This window comes from Squalius cephalus, assembly GCF_949319135.1.
Source record: "Squalius cephalus genome assembly, chromosome: 18".
NCBI classification, from domain to species: Eukaryota; Metazoa; Chordata; class Actinopteri; order Cypriniformes; family Leuciscidae; genus Squalius; species Squalius cephalus.
The window spans coordinates 22,129,637-22,154,227 of record NC_137139.1 but is presented as its reverse complement, the minus strand read 5'-3'; the positions used below and the strand labels follow the sequence as shown (position 1 = coordinate 22,154,227).

General features: G+C 36.4%; 1 protein-coding gene across 31 annotated transcripts in view; it reads left to right on the top strand.

Moving 5' to 3' along the window:
- LOC307145773 (complement component receptor 1-like protein) overlaps positions 1 to 21,461 on the top strand; it is a 30,228-nt gene extending 8,767 nt beyond the window's left edge. For 4 of the 31 annotated variants that reach the window (XM_079849288.1, XM_079849317.1, XM_079849289.1 and 1 more), the window contains 7 exons: positions 4,729 to 4,902; positions 5,005 to 5,187; positions 5,568 to 5,630; positions 9,956 to 10,006; positions 12,601 to 12,637; positions 19,551 to 19,627; positions 20,046 to 21,461. In XM_079849288.1, coding sequence (XP_079705414.1) covers positions 4,729 to 4,902; positions 5,005 to 5,187; positions 5,568 to 5,630; positions 9,956 to 10,006; positions 12,601 to 12,637; positions 19,551 to 19,611 — 569 coding nt within the window. In that variant the 3' untranslated portion in view covers positions 19,612 to 19,627; positions 20,046 to 21,461. Of the gene's footprint in view, positions 1 to 2,797; positions 2,894 to 4,728; positions 4,903 to 5,004; positions 5,188 to 5,567; positions 5,631 to 9,955; positions 10,007 to 12,600; positions 12,638 to 19,550; positions 19,628 to 20,045 lie in introns of all 31 variants that reach the window. The other 27 variants (XM_079849295.1, XM_079849297.1, XM_079849299.1 and 24 more) reach the window with 11 other exon arrangements.
- Positions 21,462 to 24,591: the final 3,130 nt, after the last annotated feature.

Below are 24,591 nucleotides of genomic sequence, written 5' to 3'. Positions count from 1 at the left end.
CACAAAGGGAGATGTTTAGCTGAAAGTAAATGGGGCCGAGACATGTGATAAAACACCACCATTGAGGTCACCCATAAAACTTGTGCACAAAATTTCAGATCTTGACAGCCATGAAAGGAAGCTTGCTGGACACTTTTATAGAGCAGAATGTTTTCAATGAATTATGCTTTTTAAATTTCATTCATCACATAGTGCTTTAGGATGGTTTCAAAATATTTGGAATATGGACCGTAAGACCTATATTTTAATTTTAGGATGCCTTTGTGATCCGCTTTTTTATTATTTTTTATTTGTTGTTAGTAATAGTAGAGTTAACCGGTCATGTTAAATTATAAATATATTGTGATATAAATATATATACAGTATCTCACAAAAGTGAGTACACCCCTCCCATTTCAGCAAACATTTTAAGTCAAGTCAAGTCAAGTTTATTTATATAGCGCTTTTCACAACATAGGTTGTATCAAAGCAGCTTCACAGTAATAAATTAAAACAATACATCAATGTTTGTTTCTAATGGAACGTCCATGTTTGGTAATGCTGATCAATAGTATCGTTGATTGATTAGTTAAATTAAATATCCAAATATCCCCAACTGAGCAAGCCAAAGGCAACAGTGGCAAGGAACCGAAAAACTCCATCAGGTGACCTAATGGAGAAAAAAAAAACCTTGGGAGAACCCGGGCTCAGTCAGGGGCCAGTTCTCCTCTGGCGTTTATGAACTAGAGACCGGATTTAACTGTAAGATTAAAAGTATTATATGAATGCCTGGCTGAAGAGATGCGTCTTTGATCTAGTTTTAAACTGGGAGAGCGAGTCTGAGCAACGAACAGTATCCGGAAGACTATTCCAGAGTTTTGGAGCTAAATGTGAAAATGCTCTCCCTCCTTTGGTGGATCTGGATATCCTAGGTATGACCAAAAGCCTCGAATTTAGTGACCTTAAAGAGCGCGATGGATTATAGGGCGATAGAAGGTCCGTTAAATAGACTGGAGCTAAGCCGTTTAGGGCTTTATAAGTCAGTAGCAATACCTTGTAATTAATACGGGACTTTATAGGTAACCAATGTAGTGATGATAAAATTGGTGTTATATGATCATATTTTCTTGATCTAGTTAGAACTCTAGCGGCGGCATTTTGGACTAACTGTAGCTTGTTTATTGAGGATGCAGGACAACCAGCTAATAAAGCATTACAGTAATCTAGTCTCGAGGTCATGAATGCATGAACTAACTTTTCTGCGTCAGAAACTGATAGCATATTACGTAGCTTAGCAATGTTTCTAAGGTGGAAAAAGGCTGTTTTTGTAACATATGAAATATGATTTTCAAAAGACAGGTTGCAGTCAAGTATAACACCCAGGTCTTTTACTGTAGAGGATGAAGTAACAGGACATCCTACTATGATAAAGTTGTAGTGTGAGAGGTTTTGTGGGTGGTTTTTTGAACCGATAAGTAGTACCTCTGTCTTATCTGGATTTAATAAAAGAAAATTGCGCGTCATCCAATCTTTTATATCTTTAACACACTCTGTCAATTTGGATAATTTAGCGTTTTCATCTGGCCGTGATGAAATATAGATTTGAGTGTCATCAGCATAACAATGGAAACTAATTCCATGTTTCCTTATAATATTTCCAAGTGGCAGCATATATATTGAGAATAATAGAGGGCCTAACACAGATCCCTGCGGCACTCCATAGTTTACTGGAGTTATGATCGAATTTTCTCCATTTAAATAAACAAAATGGTAGCGGTCAGATAAATACGATCTAAACCAGCTTAATGCTTGTCCTTGAACACCAGTATAATTTTGTAGTCGATCTAAGAGTATTGTATGATCTATAGTATCAAACGCAGCACTAAGATCAAGTAAAACTAGTATTGAGATATAGCCTTGGTCAGAAGCTAAAAGTAAATCATTTGTGATTTTAACGAGCGCAGTTTCAGTGCTATGATGCGGTCTGAATCCAGACTGAAACTTTTCATAGATGTCATTTTCTTGCAAGAAAGAGCCCAGTTGAGCGGACACAACTTTTTCTAGTATTTTAGACATAAAAGGTAGATTTGAAATGGGTCTATAATTTGCTAGATTATGTGGATCTAATTGTGGTTTCTTAATGAGAGGTTTTAGATTTTAGTATGTCTTCTCAATGGACAATACTATAGAAATTAAACTTGGATAGATTTTAGAGTAGTCAATGTTCTGCTTCCTGCTTGTATAGCAGTATATATTTACTGTCCTCTAAAAATAACTCAACATACAGTCATTATTGTTAAAATAGCTGGCAACAAAAGTGAGTACACCCTGAGTGATAATAGCTGTACGTCGTTTAACCATGCAAAGCCACATGTCCTATTCATCATGTTCATGTTTTTGTCTGCTTGACAGGACCATACAAATTGTTGTATCTTAATAAGCTATATTAATAACTGTTACGATGTGGTCAGCATGCACAAAAACTAGGACATTTTCAGTAACCGAAACTAAACAGCGTTGAAACAGGAAGTGAAGTAAACAGAAGAGAATGACAAAATATGGGTCCACATAACAGAACATAAACCTGACAATAAGCTCGTTAGGTTCATTTTAATATGTATAACAGTTAGTTCCGATCCTCGAATCTGACTGACCTAAAATCAAACATGACGATAAGTACTTATGTATACATATTGACACATTTCTTACATATACTGACAAGATGGCAGAGATCTTTTCTGTAAAGGTGAAGGTTTTCGTTTCTTAAATTTGACTGAAATGTGACATAGAAGAGGCAACATTTTTTTTCTCTCTTTAGTGGTGAAATGTAAGGCACCTCCAGCCATAGTAAATGGACAGCTTGGAGAGGAGCTTCGGGACAGTTATGAGTATTCACAGGCTGTGTCCTACAAATGTAACAGTGGGTTTAGTCTTATTGGAAGTTATGGGTAAAGAGATTAAAGGGACACTTCACCCATTTGCATTAAGCTTTGCATTGTTAGAAACCCAGTCATACTATTGAATGGTCGTGCAACACTCTCTCATTTTCCCCTGAGACGGGAGAAATCTGTTATTTACCTCTTACACTTCCTCCTACAATGACGCAAAAATCGTCATTTTGCGTCATTGTATGAGGAAGTGTAAGAGGGGGGGATTTCTGTTAATGGTGCGTTCAAGTCCTCCTGGGAAGTTCGTACGTACGAGGTGGGAAGTCGTGCTTATAACGGCATGTGCGTTCAAGTCACTTTCGTCGGAGCAAGATGGCGGAGTAGCCTACTTTCTCTTAATTAATTACACAAAAATACAGTAAGATTCTTAAACTCTTGTTCTAGAAAATGAAGAACAAAGAAATGTGCATCAGGTGTACTTTGTATTCTTATGTTTTTAATTAGTTTATGAAGCCACTGCCAGCTCATCGTTATATGTTGCATTGTTATATTATAATACTATCATATTCTGTGTTGGCGATTAGCTAACTGCTCTGTAAATAGACAAGCCTGACAATATCACAGCTAAATACCTTTACGTATTGTGTATTCCGCCATGTTAATCACTGACACGCCCCCAACTCGTACAGATCGGGGCTTAAAGAAAATCCCGAGCTCCCCACTGGTATTTACGACATTGTGGTGGCGTTCATGTGCGTTCAACTCGTAAATACGATCTATACGAGATGACTTGAACGCACCATAAGACTACAGACACTAGTTTCTCATCTTTCCCAGGGTGGGGCGCGCTCACGCTACAGACCTATTACAGATCAGTGGGTGGGACTTTACTCTCTGAAACTGAAAGCAATATCCTCCATCTTGTTTGAAGCTAAGCTAACAGGCGCTGTGGAGACAGATGTAAAGTTATGACAATAGCGGAGGAGAGTGCTCAATATGATATAGAAGAAGAGGATTTCGGAAGTCTGATGCTTGAATCAGGTGTTTGTGGCTACCTTTACAAGCCGCATTATAGCGAAGAGCAGCCGAGGCAGAAGACCTGCCTGCCGCGGACGAGGAGCCCGGACTGGCTCGAGTTAGGGCGGACTGATGGCGCCGGTGATCTCACTATGCAGCTACGAACCGCTACGAACACAGAGATAGAGTCCGTCTGCGGCAAAGAATTTCAACGATGACAATTTCTCCTGAACGAAATCTCTGAATCAGACGAGGACACGGACGTTTGTGTTGAGAACTATCCTAGTTTCGCACCGCATATGTTCTGACTGAACATCCAGGTACCATGCAATAATTCACCTTTTCGAAAGAAATACAAACGAGGAGTAATGCACTATATGAGTTCGCCAACTAACTAGACATTTTGTGTGAATGTGAAATGAATTTCAAGCTCTGGTAGTAGCTAGCCTTGTAGACGGAAGAGTGATTTCTCTTATAGGCAGATATGCGCTTTCTGGATTAGTGGGAGTGGCTTGCGGAGCTGTGCAATGTGGTGCATTGGGGGAGTTGTTGTCTTTCATACAAATGCGTTCTGAAGTTATTTTTTGTCTTTTCTCGGTCACGAAGGCACCAAATTCAAAAATTATTTTACATTTCGACTACATATATGACCCACTTTAAATAAAAAACAATGTTCAAATGGGTGAAATGACCCTTTAAAAAAAAGAAAAAAAAAGTTTTGTTACTTTCTTTTAAATTTCTTTTCTTTTTTTCTGTTGATGAATAAAATGTTTAATGATTAATACAATTCATTTACATAAATTACATAAACTTATAAACTTTTATTCTTTTCTTTTTTTTTCAGATGTGTGTCCAAAGCCTGAAATTCCACACGCATCTAGAATCGGTGGAAGACTACCCCCCTATAAACTGAACAACTTTCTGGATTACAAATGTGATACAGGCTATACAATGAAAGGAGAATCTCATATTGTGTGTACAGAAAATGGATGGAACCCTAAACCACCAGAGTGCATTGGTAAGAATATAATGATTTTATTATGGCATGACTGCACACCCTGTTATCTCTTAGTGATGTCACTCTGTTTAAAGGGATAGTTCTTTTTTTTTTTCTCTTTAGTGGTGAAATGTAAGGCACCTCCACCCATAGTAAATGGACAGCTTGGAGAGCAGCCTTTGGACAGTTATGAGTATTTACAGGCTGTGTCCTACAAATGTAACAGTGGGTTTAGTCTTATTGGAAGTTCAACACTTCGTTGTTCTGAGGATGGGACTTTTAAACCTGATCTGCCAAAATGTGTGGGTACGTTGCCAGTCAAGAGATGAAAATGAAAAGTTTTTTACTTTTTTCTGTTGATTAGTAAACGGTTTAATGATTAATACAATTACTTTCAGGATAAGTAATTATGTTTACATATATTGACACATTTCTGACATATACTGACGAGATTATATATTGATTAATATGACAATATAAATTTCATGCCTTTTAGCGCAAAATTAATTTATATTTACATCGCCATGAACTTTCATGGATCTCTGAAGAAAGCTTTAGAAAGTTTCTTCTCTCTCTCATTTTAAGCATATAAGAGTGTGATTTGTATTTCTGATATTATCTAGACTTCTTGAACTCCTATTTCTAGTTCCCTAACCCAATGTGTATGTTACATGTTTGACTCTCAGCCCCAAGTACAACAACCACAACTTCCACGGTAGTAACCTCCAAGGCTCGACCTAACACTGATGGTATTGCACTCTTTAAATCTATACTCCATTATGACAATCTTAGATACACATTTATGTTCTCTAAATGGCCCTGTGTTAACGTTATAGAATAGAATAGAATAGAATAGAATAGAATAGAATATACTTTATATATATAATATACTAGGGGAAATTTGTCATGGACTCAAAAGTGCGTAGTGCATAGAAGCAGCTGCCATTACAGACAATAAATACACATTAAAAAAATACAAATAACAGCTGAAAAAACGTACACATAGGCTACATACACACAGAAATGAAAAAAATAACAAAAAAGTACAGAACAGCGAGTTATTGCACACTTCTCAGGCCTATCTGTTACAAATCGTACAAATCTATTTAAAATTTTTATTTAGAATTTTGATGGAGACTGGTACGAGGGAGTATTTAAAAGGTTCAGTTTAGTTTTAGGGATTCTGTACCTTCTGCCAGAAGGCAAGAGCTCATATTCCGTTTGAAGGATGTGGGACGGGTCCAATAATACTCTCCGCGCCTGCCTAAGTACAGATTGCTCATAGATGGACTGAAGGGAGAGCTTTTCAGTCCTCCCCATCACCTTCATAGCAGTCTGTACCAGGCGCTGCAACTTTGACTTGGACTGTGTGGAGAGATTGCCGAACCACGCCGTCATCCCATACCTGAAAATACTCTCCATCACTGCATGATAAAATAAAAATATGATGTTCTGGCTGACACCAAACATTCTTAGTCTGCGTAAAAAATACAGTGGTGAGATAGTTCTTGTCACACCACACAACAAATTGTTTAACCTCTGAGAAATACAGTGATGGGTCTGAGTTCTGGTGAAGCAGACTAAGAATGGCAGTGTCGTCAGAGAATTTAAAAAACAGGTTGCCCGGGAGACTATTAGTACAGTCATTAGTATAAAGAGTGAACAGGACCGGTGAACTTACAAAACCCTGAGGTGCACCCGTACTGATGCATTTTGATTCAGAAAGTGAATCGTTTATCCTAACATTTTGGGTTCTATCTGTTCAAAAAGAATAAAACCATTTAATAATAGAAGGATTAACATTCATCTTAGTCATTTTCTGTAAGAGCAGATGAGGCCGTAAAGTATTAAAAGCAGAACTAAAATCAATAAACAAAAGGCGTGCAGTCCTTGGGATCCTCCAGGTGCTTAAGAGTTAGGTGGATGATGCTATTAATTGCATCGTCTGTACTCCTCCCCTGCCTATAAGCAAACTGGAGTGGATCTAGTGCAGTGTTGACTTCAGATTTCAATATGGAGACCATGTATTTTTCAAAACATTTCATGACAACAGAAGTTAAAGCCACCGGTCAATAATCATTGTTTTCTGTAGGACAGGGTTTCTTTGGAATGGGAATAATGGTCGATTTTTTCCAGAGGGCAGGGACCAGATGGGAATCTACAGGGCACCATGCAGGGGTTTGCTCTGCAGCAAAGTTTTTAAGGAGAAAAGCAGATGCCATCCAGGCCTGCAGATTTCTTTTTACATACATGGCTGAAAAGTGACTGAATTTTGAAGGGATCGAAGTTGTAAATGACTGTAGAACATTATTACATTCCAAAAAGTAATCCTGTGTATCAAACCTCAGAAAGAAATCATTAAGTTCATCTGCTTTACTCTGCTCATCATATGTTGTGAGGCCCTTTCTATGTGTTGTCATATTTGTAACAGATTTCATGGAGACCCAAAGTTTTTTAGAGTCCATAGAGGCAAAATTCTGTTCTATAACATCCCTACGTTTCCTTCTTGCATCCCTTAACGACTGAACTGATTTCAACCCCAACCTATCACGATTCCTAAAAGCCATTTTTTTCCGGTTGGTACAGTCCTTTAACTCTCTGGTGATGTATGGCTTATTGTTAGGGTAGATTGTAATAACCTTCTTGGTGGCCACGCAATCCTCACAGAATTTAATATAATCCGTAATAGTGTCAGTGGCCTCATCAATACCCAAACCGTGGAAAATGTTCCAGTCTGTACAGAGAAATGAGCCCTTCAGTGTCTCAATACTGTCATTAGACCATACAGTCACTGTTTTGGTTACTGGTTTAATGCTCTTCAAAACAGTCTTATATGTAGGTATTAGATGGAGTGTATTATGGTCAGAGTTTGACAAAGGGAGCTTTGGACTGGCCCTGTATGCATGTTTTATATTACCGTAACATTTGTCCAACACTCTATTGTCTCGGGTGCCACACTATTGTTCGTATTGTTCGAATCCAGGAAGGGAAAGTTCCAATTTACAGTGGTTAAAATCTCCAAGAATAAAAACCGGGGCTCCCGGAGTGCGTTGCAGTTGGTGGTGAACACAGTCTGCAACACGAGCTGCAGCTCGGGCCACATTCCCGCTGGGTGGCACATACGCTGAGCAAATTATAATATTGCCAAATTCCCTCGGGGGGTAAAAGGGTCTTAAAGAAATGCACAGCAGTTCAATATCAGGGCTGCACACAGTCTCTCTCACAGAATAGTTCCTGCACCAGCTGTCACTCACAAACACACAGATACCTCCTCCTCGACTTTTCCCCAAAGTTATATCCCTGTCTGCACGGACAAGGGAGAACCCCTCCAGCTCAATCAAGGAGTTGGGGATGTCTTCGTGAAGCCAGGTCTCAGTTAATACCAGCAAGCCCGCCTCACAGTATTCAAAACATACCCTCATCAGAGAATGTATGTTGATACGGAGCTCCTCCATTTTGTTTTTAAGAGAGCGAACGTTGCTCAGGATCATACCGGGCAGCGGAGGTCTGCTACCTCTCCAGCGGAGACGCTGTCGGGTCCCCCCACGTCGACCTCTCTTCCGTAGTTGTCTGCGAAACGGCAGGATTTTAAATGCCTCGGGCAGGTTGAATAAATCCGCGAGTGGCGATGTTGTTGTTCTTGTGTAACGAAGAGACAACAGCGTGTCGCTGGAGTAGATAAGTGGTAGCCCGCCCTCCACGTGTGGAAAAGTTTGGCACATCCTTAAAAGCTGCCATACAATCAGTACCAGTAATAGTCCTTGTGCAAATAATGCCATGGTGCTCTTCTAAAGTAAAAGTAAAAAAACAGCAGCAGCACACGAGCACACAAGTCCGAGTCGCCAGCAGAGCAGCGCCACCGCTGATTGGTTAACGACCAATCAACGATGTTAAGACATACAAATCCAGTAAGAGAGATCTAAGAAACTTTCTGTAGTGGTGTCACCAATTATGAAAAAAGAGTGGCTTAAAATTTTGGACTGAATTTTTAGTAAGCTCACAATTTTATTCAATTTTGATTCAGTGATGTGACACATCTAATTATTATTTTATTATTATCATTATTATTATTATTATCAAATCTTTTTTTATGGGAATTAAAGTACAGCTGTACATATCCTGGATTCATAGACATACTAATATATGTCTGCTCTGATCTGCCAAATGTAGTAGGTATAATTCAATTCACTGAATCTGTATTGCGCTTTTCACAACACATTTGGTCTTTTTCAATAACCATGCATATGCACAGGTGCAAAAAAATGTTTTCCATGAGTCCAAATGTTTTCACCAAATCATGATACACCAATAACATTCCAAAAACATACACATTTTTGAAAATTCCGAAAAAATGTAGGAACAACAGAAACCATATGTGCGCAAAACTCACATACTCTTTGTGACCTTATAAACGCATTAAGATCTTAAATATATTTCATTATATCAGGTAAAAGAGGAAGAAAAGGTGTTGTGTAATATGTTTGCTGAGAGTGAGGACCAGCTGTAAAGAAAAGGTTGCATGGAAAGCCCTTACATTGAGATGGATTGGGCATGTTGTATGAAAATGAAACTCACGGTTGCCTAAGATCATTTTGGGTTGAGGTTATTCGTGAGCCGAATTATTTCATCATTGAAACGATTGCCCCCACTTCTACTAAAATTCTAAATGAGCCAGAATCATCTTTAGGTATCATTACAACTCTCTGTATCATTGCCAGTTTAACATTAACTCTACATTAACATCTATTAACTCCAATTTAAGAGTAAATAACAATGTGTAGCATTGTATGATATTGGCACTTGTACTGATATCTTTTTGGCTTTTTTTTCTTATACTTGCAATTATTTTAGAATTTTACATGATTAAATGTCAGTTCTACTGCAGAAAGTTTCTTGTTTCTCTCTCTAACCAGATCTTAATGGTGTTAGCTCTTTTATAATGGGACTGTTTGGGGAACACTCATTTACACTAATACTGCATTTTCAACTTCTTCTAAGTTATGGATCTATTTGTATTTGAATTCTCTTACATTCTCTCTCTCACACACTGTTACCTGACTTTGTTCTTTTTAAGCCACAGATGCCATAGATGACAAAGATGACACAGATCGCACATCCAGTTCAAGTAAGTGTCTTTTTAAGTTCAGTTTTTATTTTACTATACTATCCAATAAAGAGCTGATTCCTAATGTGATAATGTTAGTATTCCTTTAAATTCAAACTAATCTTTCTTTCTAACTAACTAATCTTTCTTTCTTTCTAACTAATCTTTCTTTCATTCTTTTTTCAAACTAATCTTTCTTTCTAACTAACTAATCTTTCTTTCTTTTTTCTTTTTAACTAATCTTTCTAACCAATCTTATCTCTTTCTTTCTTTCTAACTAATCTTTCTTTATAACTATTCTTTCTTTTTTAACTAATATTTCTGTCTTTCTTTCTAACTAATCTTTCTTTCTTTTTTACAAACTAATCTTTCTTTCTTTCTAACTAATCTTTCTTTTTTCAAACTAATCTTTCTTTCTAACTAATCTTTCTTTCATTCTTTTTTCAAACTAATCTTTCTTTCTAACTAACTAATCTTTCTTCCTTTCTAACTAATATTTCCTTCTTTTTTCAAACTAATATTTCTTTCTTTCTTTCTTTCTTTCTTTCTTTCTTTCTTTCTTTCTTTCTTTCTAACTAAACTTTCTTTCTTTCTAACCAATCTATCTATCTTTCTTTTTTCAAACTAATATTTCTTTCTTTCTTTCTAACTAAACTTTCTTTCTTTCTAACCAATCTATCTATCTATCTATCTTTCTTTCTTTCTTTCTAACTAAACTTTCTTTCTTTCTAACCAATCTATCTATCTATCTTTCTTTCTTTCTTTCTAATATTTCTTTACAAGAAACATGGTAAATCATGTTAAACCATGCTAGAACAGTTTAAAACTTTTTCAAACTTTCTGGCTAGGCTTTTTCAAGCCAACTTAAAGTTTGTCTACGAACTTAACCATCTAGTTTGTAATTGTTATTGACAAAGTCTATGTAAAGTTAATCACTTCTGAGGTTATAGCCAGGACTCAATTAAAATGTTTATTCACATATGATTAGGTTAATTTTACTAAGAAAATAAAGTTCATAAAACCTAATTAAAATGAGTACAGGTTACTTGTAGCAACCCATAAATACGTTACCTGTACCAAGAAAAGTAGGTTTATCTAACTAAGCAATACTAGTACTAGTACTATACTATTATCTAGGTATTACTTTTTACAGTGAACAAATAGTGTACTTTTTGCCATTGATCTGAATGACAGAGTTGCTCAATTAATTAGCTTTATTGCACAATTAACTAGTTACCGTGTTACAGGAATACTGATTCAGATGATAAGCATGTTTTGTTTACCTCCACAGCACAGTGAACACAGCCTTTATTGCATCGAGGAACGTCATTGTGTCAGAATCTAATCTCTCGGCTCAATGTTTCCCAGATGGATTCACTGTAACATATGAGTGTGAAATTGGGCATAAACCAGTAAACTCAAGAGCATTAAAACTTAAAACTCTTATTTTAACACTCTTGAGGGTGGAGGCACATAAATTCCCTAATGTAACACTGGAGTTTTTGCTGTGTGTTACATGGTTTACATGATTTATTGTTACATTGTATCATCGTATACTGCACATTTCCTGTCAAGCGATGAATATGCTGGCATATAATTAGGCCTAAATAATGGTTTGTATTTAAAATTAAATAAATTATCGCATGTCATTATGTGTAGTGAGTTGGCTCACGTGATTTATGTTTAGTGCTTTAGAACTTGCGATAAGGGAACACATTGATGCTACCTGGTTTTCACTGTGTTCAGAGACAGAGCGTATTTAGGCGACGCCCACACTGGGGGTGGGCAATCCAACGGTCTCCATTGACTTTGCATTGCGAGAAGCTGCTTCCTTGTCATTTATGACTTATAACAAAAAACAAAACAAGTATTTTGGTTTTTCGCGGTATTTTGATGTCATTCACCGATCGATCTGTGCAGCGCCGGTTCAAGTCGAACAAGCCTATTGTTTCCCCCCCCGGTGGGCGTGGTCTTCAGATTATGATGCGTTGCGCTCTGTCTCGAAGTTATGACGTCATTTTGTAGGACAACCCGGAAGTTAGCGGCGCATGGGTTCCCTCGATTGAAAAGCTATACATTTTCCCCATAGACTTTTGGAAAATCGCAAAAAATAAGATGTGTTCAACAAAGAGTTGTGACCCTTACACATTTTGTCTTGCAAGATAATCTTTACAAGTTAATCCAAAATTTATACATTTTGAAGCCTAAATAAAGCCGTCAGATATAAAATGCTAACGGTAGGCTATAAACGGACTACAGCACACCATGGTCGCGGATCAACGTCATCATCCAGCTTCCTCAAACTTTATTTAAAAAACACGCTCGCTCACTATGATCTGAGCTGTGTATGAACACTTATCCACTTTTTCATGAGAAATATTGCCCATTCGTTTTTTCCAAAAATGTTAGAAACTAATTTTGTTTATGCGTGCCTCTCTGAGATTTTTTTAAAATCTTTTGTTTATGTTTTATTTATTCGTTTTTGTTAGTTTATATAAACCTTAATATTATTATATGAGTTTTTATGTGGGATTGAAACATTTATTAGAAAATGTATTCATTTTTTTTTTTTCTGTTTGAATCAAGAATACTTACAATTCTTCTCTGTTTAATAGCCATCGGTGGAGGGGTATATCTCTACAAAAGAAATCGGTAAGTTATCTGCATTGTCTTAGTTGCTCTTTGCTTATGTGATTTCTTGGCTGTTTTTCTTGCACTCTTATATTGGCTAAAAGCCAAAGGAATGCTTTGCATTCAGATTTATAAAACGTGTGGTTTTCCACACATTTTCCATGGGAAATGGAGATGAGGTTAAAGTTTAATATACTCAGATATTTAGCCATGCACATGCAAACCATAACCAGACTTTTGGGTGGCAGCTCAAAACATGAGTATTCTAAAAATATGCCGACTCTTCCCTGGTGTACAACTAGATTACCCATAATCCTGAAGATATCTCTACCTTAAAAAAAAAAAAGAACTGCTTTCATGAAGCATTGGGAATGACATAATTGATATAATTAAATCCACTCTGAAGCTGTGAATATGTAGTTGTTCATTTGAGAATTTTTTTGTTGGTGTTTACATTAGGCGATTGGAATATAACTTCAAACCTTCATACTTTTTTTTTTTTTTTACTTTTTTTTTCACAAATGTTATTTTACAAAAATAACAAAACAGCAGACCACAAAACAAAAACAAAAACACAGAGCATCTAGTTTGCACACACACAATATCATTATATTATTACACTTAATATTTCAGCATAATAAAATAGAGTAATACTTGTCAATACCTTAAGGCAGAGTTCTGTTTCATATAACTGTCCCATTTTTCGCAATAATGTTTACATTTGTCCGAGGCCAACATTATTGAGAATGTGAGTCTTTCCATTTCGTGAATGTCTGTGATGATCTGGAACCAGTCTGTTTTGGAGGGAACATCTTCACTCAGCCATTTGCGTGTTATGGCTTTCTTTGCACCAGCTAATAGTATTGACAGAAGATACTTCTCTGATTTTGTTAGCTCTTGAGGTAGATTACCTAAATAGACTATTGTGAAATCGCATAGCAAGTCCAGTCCAGTTATGCTTTTTATTTCTTTTACCACCATTGTCCAGTAGGGTGTAATCTTGGTACAGCTCCAAAAAACGTGAAAATGGTTTGCTTTGATGTCACCGCAGTTTCTCTAACACACAGCTTTGTCTGGATCTTTATATTGTTTACTCTTAACATATGGTGAAATGAAGAAACGTACAATGTTTTTACATGTAAACTCCCTCCAAGTACCAGAAGATGAGGTATTCATGGCAGTCTTACATATGTTCAACCAATCATCTTCAGAAATTAATATATCTGCTTCTTTTTCCCATGTTTTTCTAATATATGTGGTTGAGAGGTTTCTTGTAGCTTGTAAACATGTATATACCCTTGATATTTGTTTCTTAGGAGCATTACCTTTGCAAGATTCTAACAGAAGTTTAACCAGTCCAACTTCTTCTTCTTCCATAAAATTTATATTCTTGTCATAATAGTGCCTCAGCTGAAGATATCGGAACAAATCATGTTTTTGTAAATTATATGTCTCTGAAAGTTGCGAGTAACTTTTAAGAACCTTCTTATCTGAAAGAGCCCAATATCCCGTGATGCCTTTTTGAGACCAATGCACAAAACCACAATCTGTCTTTGAAGGTAAAAACTCAGAATCATAGGCTGGCCATCTTAAAAATCTGGCACTCCTCTCAGTATTGCTGTTTTTTAGTATTTTAAACCAAATTTCTATTGGTACTGTTATCCAGGAAGGTAGCAATTGTGAATTTAAATGTTTATTGAGAAGAGGTTTATCACCGAGCATGGACTGTAGGGGGGTGTCAAAATATGACTGATCTATTTCCTTCCATTTAGCCTCGCATGTTGGGTCACTCCAGCCTATCAGTACTCGCAGCTGTGCTGCTTTGTAGTAATCTTCCAAACATGGCAAAGCCAATCCGCCTTTCTCCTTTTGCAACTGCAATGTTTGGAACTTTATTCTTGGTTTTTGTTTTGCCCAAATAAAATGTGACATCATTCTATTCCAATCATAAAATTGTTTGGGGGGTATCCGAATTGCCAGTGCCAGGAACAAATAGAGAATCCTTGGTAACACATTCATTTTGATAATATCAATCCTATTATACATATTCATTGGCAACAGAGACCACCGCTGTATATCAGCTTTAATATTTGAGGTCAATATAGCATAATTTTCCTCAAACAATCTAGAAAGATCTTTTGGAATTTGGATTCCTAAATATTTTATTTTGTTATTTTTCCAGTTGAATTTTGACAATTTTTTAATATCTATGGATGGGTGATAGTTAAATGAGATAATCTGAGTTTTCTGCAAATTTAATTTGTATCCTGAATAGGTACCAAATTCTTTAAGTAAGGACAAGAGGTTGGGTAAACTCACTTTAGGGTTAGATAATGTTAAGAGGACATCATCAGCATACAAGCATGCTTTGTGTTCCGAGTCTCCTATGATAATACCTGAGATGTTTTTATGTTCTCTGATTGCTTGAGCAAGAGGTTCTATAAAGAGAGCAAAAAACGTTGCACTAAGGGGGCAGCCCTGGCGACAGCCTCTTTCTAAATTCACCGTGTCGGAAAGGTCCCCATTTATTTTAATTCTGGCAGATGGCGAGTCATACAAAGATCTTATACATCCAATAATATTACTGTTAAATCCAAATCTGTTTAAAACTAGGTATAAATATTCCCAACCAACAGAATCAAATGCTTTTTCAGCATCGAGACTAACGGCTATTGATTCTTTATTTTTCATTTTATCAAAAAGATGGAGGGCCCGCCTTACATTATCATGAGTTTGTCGGTTTCGGACAAATCCAGATTGATCTGTGTCTGTTAGTTCAGGGACAATTGATTCAAGCCTCTTGGCTAATATTGTTGCAAATATACGGTAATCAATGTTTAAAACCGATATTGGCCTATACGAACCACATTCAATTTTGTCTTTGCCTGGTTTGTGGATAACTGAAATCACCGCACGTTTCCAGGATGGTGGTATTTCTCCTCCTGTTAAGACGTGGTTAAAACCATTTTTAAGTTGGGGAATAATTAATTGTCGGAAATGTTTGTACCACTCTGCGGGGTAACCATCCTCACCTGCCATTTTGTTTACTTTCAATTTAGAAATTGTTCTACTAATTTCCTCCTCTGTTATCAATTGATTTAACCTTTCGTTCTGTTCTGTTCCTATTGATGGTAGGTCAAGCGAGGACAGAAAACGGTTTGTAGCTTCTTGATCTATTGGGTGTGGTTTGGTATATAGTTGCGTATAGAAAGCTGCAAAAGAATTTTGTATGTCTTTCAAATTATAGTGTATGTTGTCATCCTGAGGGTTTTTCACCTTGTGTATAAATCTATCTGCCTGCTGTTTACGTAACCTCCAAGCAAGAAGTTTCTTAGCTTTGGGACCATTTTCATAGTAGTTTTGCTTCATAAATTTGGTTTTCTTTTCTATTTGATCCTCTGTTTAAAGTTTGCTTTATTTCTGCTATACTTTCTAATAAGTCATTATTATTATTTTGCATATGTTCTTTTTCAAGGGACTTTAGTTCTGCGGTCAAATCATTGATACGCCTTTCTCTTTCTTTTTTCTTCAAAGAAGACCACATAATCAATTTTCCCCTAAGAACGGCTTTTGAGGCGTCCCATAATATACTTGGAGAAGTGCAAGTGTCATTGTTATAGTCTGTATAGTCTCTAATTTCTTTTCCAACAAAATTATGAAATTCACCATCTTTTAAAAAACTGGTGTTCAGTCTCCATAATGTTTCTTTACGGTCATTATCCAAATGTAATGTTAAACATACATCTGCATGATCGGATATATCCTTCACTCCTATTTCACATTCTACAATTCTATGTCTGTCAGCGTTTAGCATAAAAAAATAGTCTAATCGTGAATGCACGGGGGGAGGGGGGGGGGAGGGCCTGGGGAACCAGGGCATCCCTCTCAGTGCTGCCACTCTTCCTCTCCTCTATCGTAGCAGCGCAAAGAGAAAGCGTTCCTCATGCGACGGTCAATAACAATGTCACTCTTTTTTAAGGGCGGAGTCATAATCCTCTGTTTACTTTTCTATTCCAGCACGTAGAGATGATAAGATGGGGCGTTTTAGTTAGTCCTTATTATCGGGGCGCTTGAATCTTTTCAGCTTTTCCTGAATATGTTTTGTGCGTTCCTCTCTGTTCCAACCGGTTCCACGCGCTGTTTCCCAAGGGGTTTTCCTCGACCTGTGAATGGGTGCGGCGGGTGCGGTGTCCTCCACCACATCATCTTGTATTAGCCCTCTCTTCTTTAAGTCGTCCGTAGCTTCCTCTAGACTTTTGTAGATGATTGGGCCTTCATCAAAGAACACGCGAAGTCTGGCCGGGTACATAGTTTGGAAACGACAGCCTTTCTCTTTCAGCATTTTTCTGATTGGGTTGTAAGATTTGCGCTTGGAGAGAATGTCACTGGGGTAGTCGTGGTCAAAATACACACGTTTTCCATGGAATTGAATAGTCTTTTTCTCCCATGCCGCACGCAGCACTTTCTCCTTCGTTGTGTGCTCCAGAAAGCACATGACAATGGATCTGGGATTAGCACTCGGTGGTGGTTTGGAGCCTAGTGAGCGGTGGCAGCGCTGTATGTTAAGTGTCGTATTAGCGAGAGAAAGCTCTGATCTTAAAAAGTTCTCCATGAAAAGTTGAATATTGGTGCCTTCGGATTCTTCGGTTATACCATGTATGCGAATATTGTTCCTGCGTGAACGTGCTTCCAGCTCTGTTACTCGTGTTTGGAGCTCCTTTTGCATGTACAGAGCGTGTTCCAGGGCATCGTAAACATCGGCATTGACCTCCTCAATGTCGGCCACTCTCTGCTCTGTCTCCTCCACTCTTTGAGTCACTCCTTTTAATTCTTCGGCAATGTCGTCCATACATTTCCCCATTTCTTCTCGGAAACCACTCACTTCAGTATTTAATGCCCCAATCTTGTTAATCAGCTCATTTTTAGCGTCATCTTGAACTTTTTTTAGCTCTGCAATGATGGTAGCTTGAATAGCTTCCATGCTTTTGTTGTCTTTAGCTAGCTCGTTAGCTGCGTTGGTTTCTGAGGATAAAAGATCTGCCGGTTGAGTAGTTGTTTGCTGATTCGCCCTTGTTCTTCTTTGTTTACCCCCTGACATACTATATTGGACTATAATTTTCAGGTTTTGAGGTATTTTTCCGTCAGGGAGTGTAAGACCGTCAGAGAGCTAAGATATTATGCTTTTGCTCGCTTCCTCGTCATCCCGGAAGTCCCTCAAACCTTCATACTTGATATGTCTGAATATTTTGCAGTCAAATGTGTTGTTTTCATAATAGGTTAAAAAATTACCCTATTCATTCGCTATTATCTACATTAGTCCACTAATATAGTCCACTTGAAGGAATGAATGAAAACGAGTGTGCGAATTCCGACACTTCGTGTGCCAGAAGGGCTGCCGCTTTTGCCTAGTTTGTGCTTGCTGTTTAATAATCATTTGATACTTAGCAAACTTGCAGCTCCATTAGTGAAGAAAAGATTTATCTTGAACTCTGTCATGGAAACTAGCATGTATAAAATTGAATTTATACCTGTATTACGCTGTAGCCACATTGGACCAGCGTTTTGGAAAATGGATGATTCAGCTGCAGGTGAGATGCGGGAATTCATTCGTCGTGGCCCTCACAGTGCATTATGGGTATTCTCTAGCCGTTGATTGTACACAAAGTCTCTTTCAAAGTCTGTTCACTCAGCGGCCATATTTGAAATGTCTCTGGGCATCCAAGAACAAGTCCAATCTATTTTAATGGGGGAATCCTGAAATCTCAAAAACTGCTCAGCAACAAAATCTGACATGCACATCTGTTTATCACAGATGTTGTTTCTTAGGCTCAAATAACATTAAAAAGCTTATATTTTAGGGCCCTATTTAAGGGTATGGGGGGTGATTTCGGACATAGATCTGAGCTATCCGATCAGAGAAAACGCATAAAGTGATCAGGTGTAAACAGGCTTCAAGTCAGTAGTTTTAAATGATCTTTTTTGTGCCAATTATGTCATTCACAGCCACAGTGCTTCATGAGCAGTTCATTTTCTCATGAGAATTTAAGTGCACACTGGTACTTTTATTATTTTTTCTTTTTTTCATGCATTATTTTTGCTTCAAATCCAAATATATAATGATGTGATTTATCTCGGAATTGATTGTTTTGGTTCATGGTTTTTATATAACACATAATATTTTATACAAGATTATATGAGAAATGTTTAAATCCATTTTGGCAGAATGCTGTTGAACAGGTAATTAAACAAATATATATGCAACAATATATCAATCCACAAAATGCTTCATTGTGCAAAAATTCTCATCAAAAAGGTTCCCATGAAAAAATCTGTTGGAAATGGTTTCAGGTTTGCTACGCTTAATGCTGATGGCCTTTATGGGAAGATTTGTGCAGGGTTTTTTTTTTTTTTTTTTTTTTTTTTTGGTGGAAGTGTTTTCTATGGGAGCTTGTTTCCTTCACAGAATAAAAAATAAAGGTAATTTTCTACTTTTCTTAAAAAAAAAAAATCTCGCAATTTTTTTTCTCGCAGTTACAATGTATATCTCATAGTTCTGCCTTTTTCTTTTCTTAGATTTGTGAGTTTATATCTTACAATACTAAGAAGAAAAGTCAAAATTGCAAGTTTGTCTCAAGTTTATATCTTGCCATTCTGACTTTATAATCTCACAATTCTGAGTCAATTTTGGGATATAAACTCACAGATTTGACTTTTTTTTTTCCTTGCAACTGCTAGTTACTGAGGAAAAAATGTCAAAATTGTGAGATGAAAAAGGCAGAATAAATTTTTTAATGGCAAAAACAAGCTTCCATAGTTTTTTTGTGTTTGACTATGACATGAGGTCTTGTAAGTGTATGGGTGCTGGATTGAAGTTTAATATACACAGATTTTTAGCTATGCACATGCAGACCATTACTGGACTTTTGGATTGCAGGTCAAAACATGAAAAGGTGCCGACTAAAGAGAGGGAGGGAGTGGGAGAGGGAGAGTTATAACACCCTCACATACATGGTAAGGACAATGGGAACTATGCAACTTTCTCTTTAATGTGTTACAAAGTCAAGGGTTTCTCCTACTTTCTCCTTGTTACCTCCCCATGAGTGGACGGCCAAAGTTTCTGAACATCGTACAAGCATCAATGTGGGTTATATTTTTGGGATGGATGGGTTTCTGACATCAGAAGTATAAATTCTTCCTCATGACAATTAATTTAGCATATCCATACAGGATGTTGATGAATAAAGGACAGTATGAGTATCTTCTAGACACTAGCTTTTACCTGAGCCTTATTACTGGGACCTTAAAAATATATATTATAATATAATTTATATAGTTCATTCTTTGTTCTTTCTTGTCTTGATCACAGACAAGAAATGCATTAATCTGTTATTTTTTGTAAATGACTCAATAAATCATATTCTTTTTACAGGGCTAAATAAAGGCTTTCATTAAGAAAATCCAAGTGAAGCATCTTGCAAATACATATCGTTTATACAAGTGCTTACCCGGATCCGTCAACAGGCTGGATGATTTCTCGCAGCATAATCCATAATCACATTTTTGAAAAACCAAGCTCATTTCTAGCAGTGTCTAACTTTACCCCATTCTGCATTCTCATGATCTGAAATGGATCTGTCTTAGTTTCACTTTTATAAAGTGTTTGCTTGTCATTTCTAACTTCTAATTTTTGAAACCGTGTTGCACTTATCACTCTTCGTTTTAATGATGCACTGAATCTCCCTTACCTCACTCATTTTGTTGAGGGCTACATTTAGCATAAATAATTGTTGAACAAATATGAATGTATGAATTGCTTGAGGTTTTGTTTTAGTTCATCCATGGAGAAAATAGCAATTGTGCAGGAGTTAACCTAGTAGATTTGTTGCAGAATGCGATTTGCAGTGCAGATTTTAAACGGAAAGGTTTGATTCATCTTGCTGAAGTTCTTAAAGTGTCTTTTCATTCTCTTTGGGTTTTTGTTCAGTGTTGTGCAGAATCTGATTCAAATTTCATTAGAAATGTTTTGCTATTAGTCTTGATTACAGACTCAGATCTAATGAAGATAAGAGATTTCTGCAATGTTAAATGTCATTTTCCTTTATTTATGTGCTTTATTTATAATTACAGCCTTGTCCAAAATACTCATGACCCAAATACCTACAAAGGTTTCATTCTTTGTTAATTTATTATTGAGGGTGGGGCAAGCATTATTTTCAACTATTTCTGATGTAAAATTGGTAAAATAGCAATTCAGTTTCAACAACTTGTAGAATTATTTCCCCTAAAGGAGGGCTGTTTTTTTATATAATAGGCTGTTTAACTAGTGGTTTTCTACTTTTAATTTGAAAGATTTTATTGTAGTGATTGGCTTTTGTAATGCGTTTAAACCATGGTTCTGTTCTGCTCAATTTCTCATTTGCACTGGCATGGCCCTTTCATATTACAAATGCTGTAATACTACAAGGTTGTAATCATATATAAATCCATCTCTCATCTCTTGCAATTCTATATTTCACTGAGCTGTGGGAGCCTGGACGGTCTCAAAATAAAAGCTCCACAATCAAAACAGAAGACTTGGGTTCAACTTTATTTGTACCTAATGTTTAAGTGACGACTGAGCCAGGTACAAAGATCAAGAGAAAACTTCTTAATTGACAAGTGTTCCCTTAATTTCTTTGATTTTGCAAAATGTATGTTTGGAACAAATGTATAATGTTGTAAAATTACAGTTTGCATCACCAATTGCTTAATGGATTGAGACATTATATTGCAAAATTCAACCAGCATATCAATAAAAGAGCTGCTTTCTGTATTACACACGGCTGCCAATAAACATTCACATTCAGTCAACGTATTCAGTGTTTTATAGTAGTTTAATCGTTCATCTAGAGACAGAAACGTTTTATAAAATGTTGCAACGCACCACACTGACAGCAAATCTGGTGAAGAAAAGGCATATTCCAGAGGTATTAATTCAAACATGCAATGTCTGCATGTTTCATGACAATGCCCAACAAAACGTAAAATAAAAGTGTTACACTAAACATGAATCCCACTGGACCATGAGCTTATTAAAGTCACTTCATAACTTACATCCAGTTGCACAGGATACAGCAAAATGCTGACATGTTATATGCTATTAGCCATAATATTGATCTACTATAAAACTTCACATTTTTTTATTTTTATTCAATTTTAGTCATCTTATATATCTCAAACATTGTGTCCATTGAAAATACACGAATATTGGTACTTTTGGCACTTTTATTAGTCAGTCTAATTGAAAAATTCTAATTCACTAACCAATATAACAATTTACCTTAAATGGCTTGTTTTTATTTTTTAGCACTTTTCATTTTCCAAGCAGTGACCGGTTCATCTTAGGCACTTAAATTGTATATTTGGCATAATTCAATATTGGCAAATCTTAAATGCACAACAACACAAACATACAAATCTAGTACAATCTGAGAAATAAACCACCAGTTTTAAAAGATGAGATAAAAAAACAGTAGTCCTAAAGATAACAGTGCAAGTTGCTGTAATGCAAAATCTGTCAAAAATGTAATTGCGTTCATAAGTTTAGTTTACCACTAGACAGAGAAACGTGCACTGTATGTGTACTGAAATGTGTATGTGAAACCTTGAAAGACTTTACGAAAGGTTGCATTTATTGACATTAGTTAATGCACTGGGTAACTAATTATTAGTGAATGAACAATTTTACATCATTTATTAATCTAGATCACTTTTATATTAATTTCACATTTATAAATAAATGTTTATTTGTTTTAATGTTTAATGCTCAATGTTATTTCATGTTAGCTATTGCATAAAAGTTAGTTAATGTATTGAACCTTATTGTAAAGTATTATCAAAGTTTATGAAGTAAAGGAGATGTGAAAATAATTTCAGCACTTTCTACAAGACACATTTTTTGCCTTTGAATATACATACTCTTAAAAACATTCAAATAATCATGCTAGATCCAGAAATTTCTGATTGACAACCACATTAAGGGCTGGAGGTTTTTGACATACATACAAGCATATTTTTACAGTTTGACAACATCACAGCTCATTCACTCAGAGGCACTGAAATTGCTGGGCCTTTTGGGTCATCAAAGCGGTCCATGGTGTGAATCTGCATGATCATGTGCAGGCCGTAGGTAAGGATGAGCACCATGAGCAGAGAGGTCAGCAGGCCCATCCAAATCCCCGGAGTGAAGAACCCTGCACAATCGCTGGCATACGAGAACATTTCACCAGTAACGTTGAAACCTTGGATCTGATGGAAACAAATTATGCATCAATCAGCTGCAGTATGGGTAGTTTTTGTGCACTGTTTTTGTGCAATTCATAATTTTCACATGACGTCACAAAATGGGTATTTTTAGGAAGTGAACGTTTCAGTGCACTGGAAGGATTTAGTGATGGAGAAAACCCTTAAAATGGCCAACCCCCTGCTAAGTGCCCTGACTATAGAACTATAGCGAGCTGATTGACCCCTTCATTCCTTCTTCCTTCCTCATTCTTGCTGTCAAATCCTGTTCAAACTTCCGCACATTCAACATTGAATAAACTCCTTTCTGTTGGTCTGTTTATCTAATCTTGAAGCTGTTTGCTATGACATATTCATGTGAGCTAATAAATGTAGTCAAAGTAGGGAATGCAGTGGGTAGGAAGGAACCATTTACTCCTATAAGCTCTATTTATAAGGTATCTGTCAATGGTAACTGACTGTTGTGAAACAGCTGGGTCTTTTATGATTGGCTTACAGTAGGCCTACAAGGTGCATTGGATACAATTTGAGTGTACTCTATCAATGCCACAGATCTAGACTAAATAAAACTGATAAATAAGAATATTTCTTTGGTGTGGATCATTACTGAAACAGATTTGAACAGGCAAGGTTTTTAGTGAGTGACCTGTTCCTAACAAAAAGTGGTCTGTTCTTTTTTTGGCTTTAGAAGACTTTGAATAATTGAATGTCTACTTTTTTGGCAATATTTTTGTTGGTGCTCTTTTGGGGGCTTGAACAGCGACTTGTCACCATCTGCTTTTATTGTACTGAAAAGTTTCATTGTACATTATTATCAAAGGCAAAAGTCATACCGGTTTCAAAAAACATGACATATTTCTATATTCATAGTCAATATTAATAATTACTTTTTAATTGTTCACATTGTTTCTTTGATCTGTTTTCAGGCATGCGTCTCAGTCAACTAGCTTGTCATGAGCCTAGTTTATGAAAAAATCCAAGACAAAATGTTTCTGTGCTGCCTCCAAATATATCCTGTTTATATATGCATATATCACAGAACATGTTTGTTTTTACAATAGCAGATTTTAAATAACTATACAGTGATCAAATGCATTTATTACTGTCATGTTTTATTCATTTAGGCCTAATATTGTGTGTTCCTGAGACGTGTCTGACGATCTGCCCCATGCCATGAATATGTGAATTTAACCAGGCTTTGGCATACTTCATTTACTGATATTTGTCAAATTGATAGCTACTTGTTCTTGGCTTCTGATTTTTGAATAAAAGTTTAAAAAAAAAATCACAAATATGGCCTACTCACATCTATGAGCCACAAGAATGGTACTTAATGGATTTGCTTGATAAAATAATAATGTGTAGTTAAAGATTTATAGGCTCTTATTATTATGAAATGTTAATTTGAAACAAAGTTATTTCAGAATTAAGTTTCTCATTATTATGGCTTAAAGAATTATATTTTTATTCAACTGTGGTGGAAATAAAGCATAAACCCCATATTGCTAGTTATAGACCTTATTCAGAGCAGCGCCATGACAGGTATGAAAGTGAGGCTTTGACTAGCTGTGTTTTCAAAGGCATCCGCTGTAAAAAGCTGTAGGTCACTAATTATCAAGAGTTTTTGTCAACTGAAATTTCTCGGAAAGATATTATTTTACAGTGTTTCGTCAGCAGAACAATCCAAAAACATT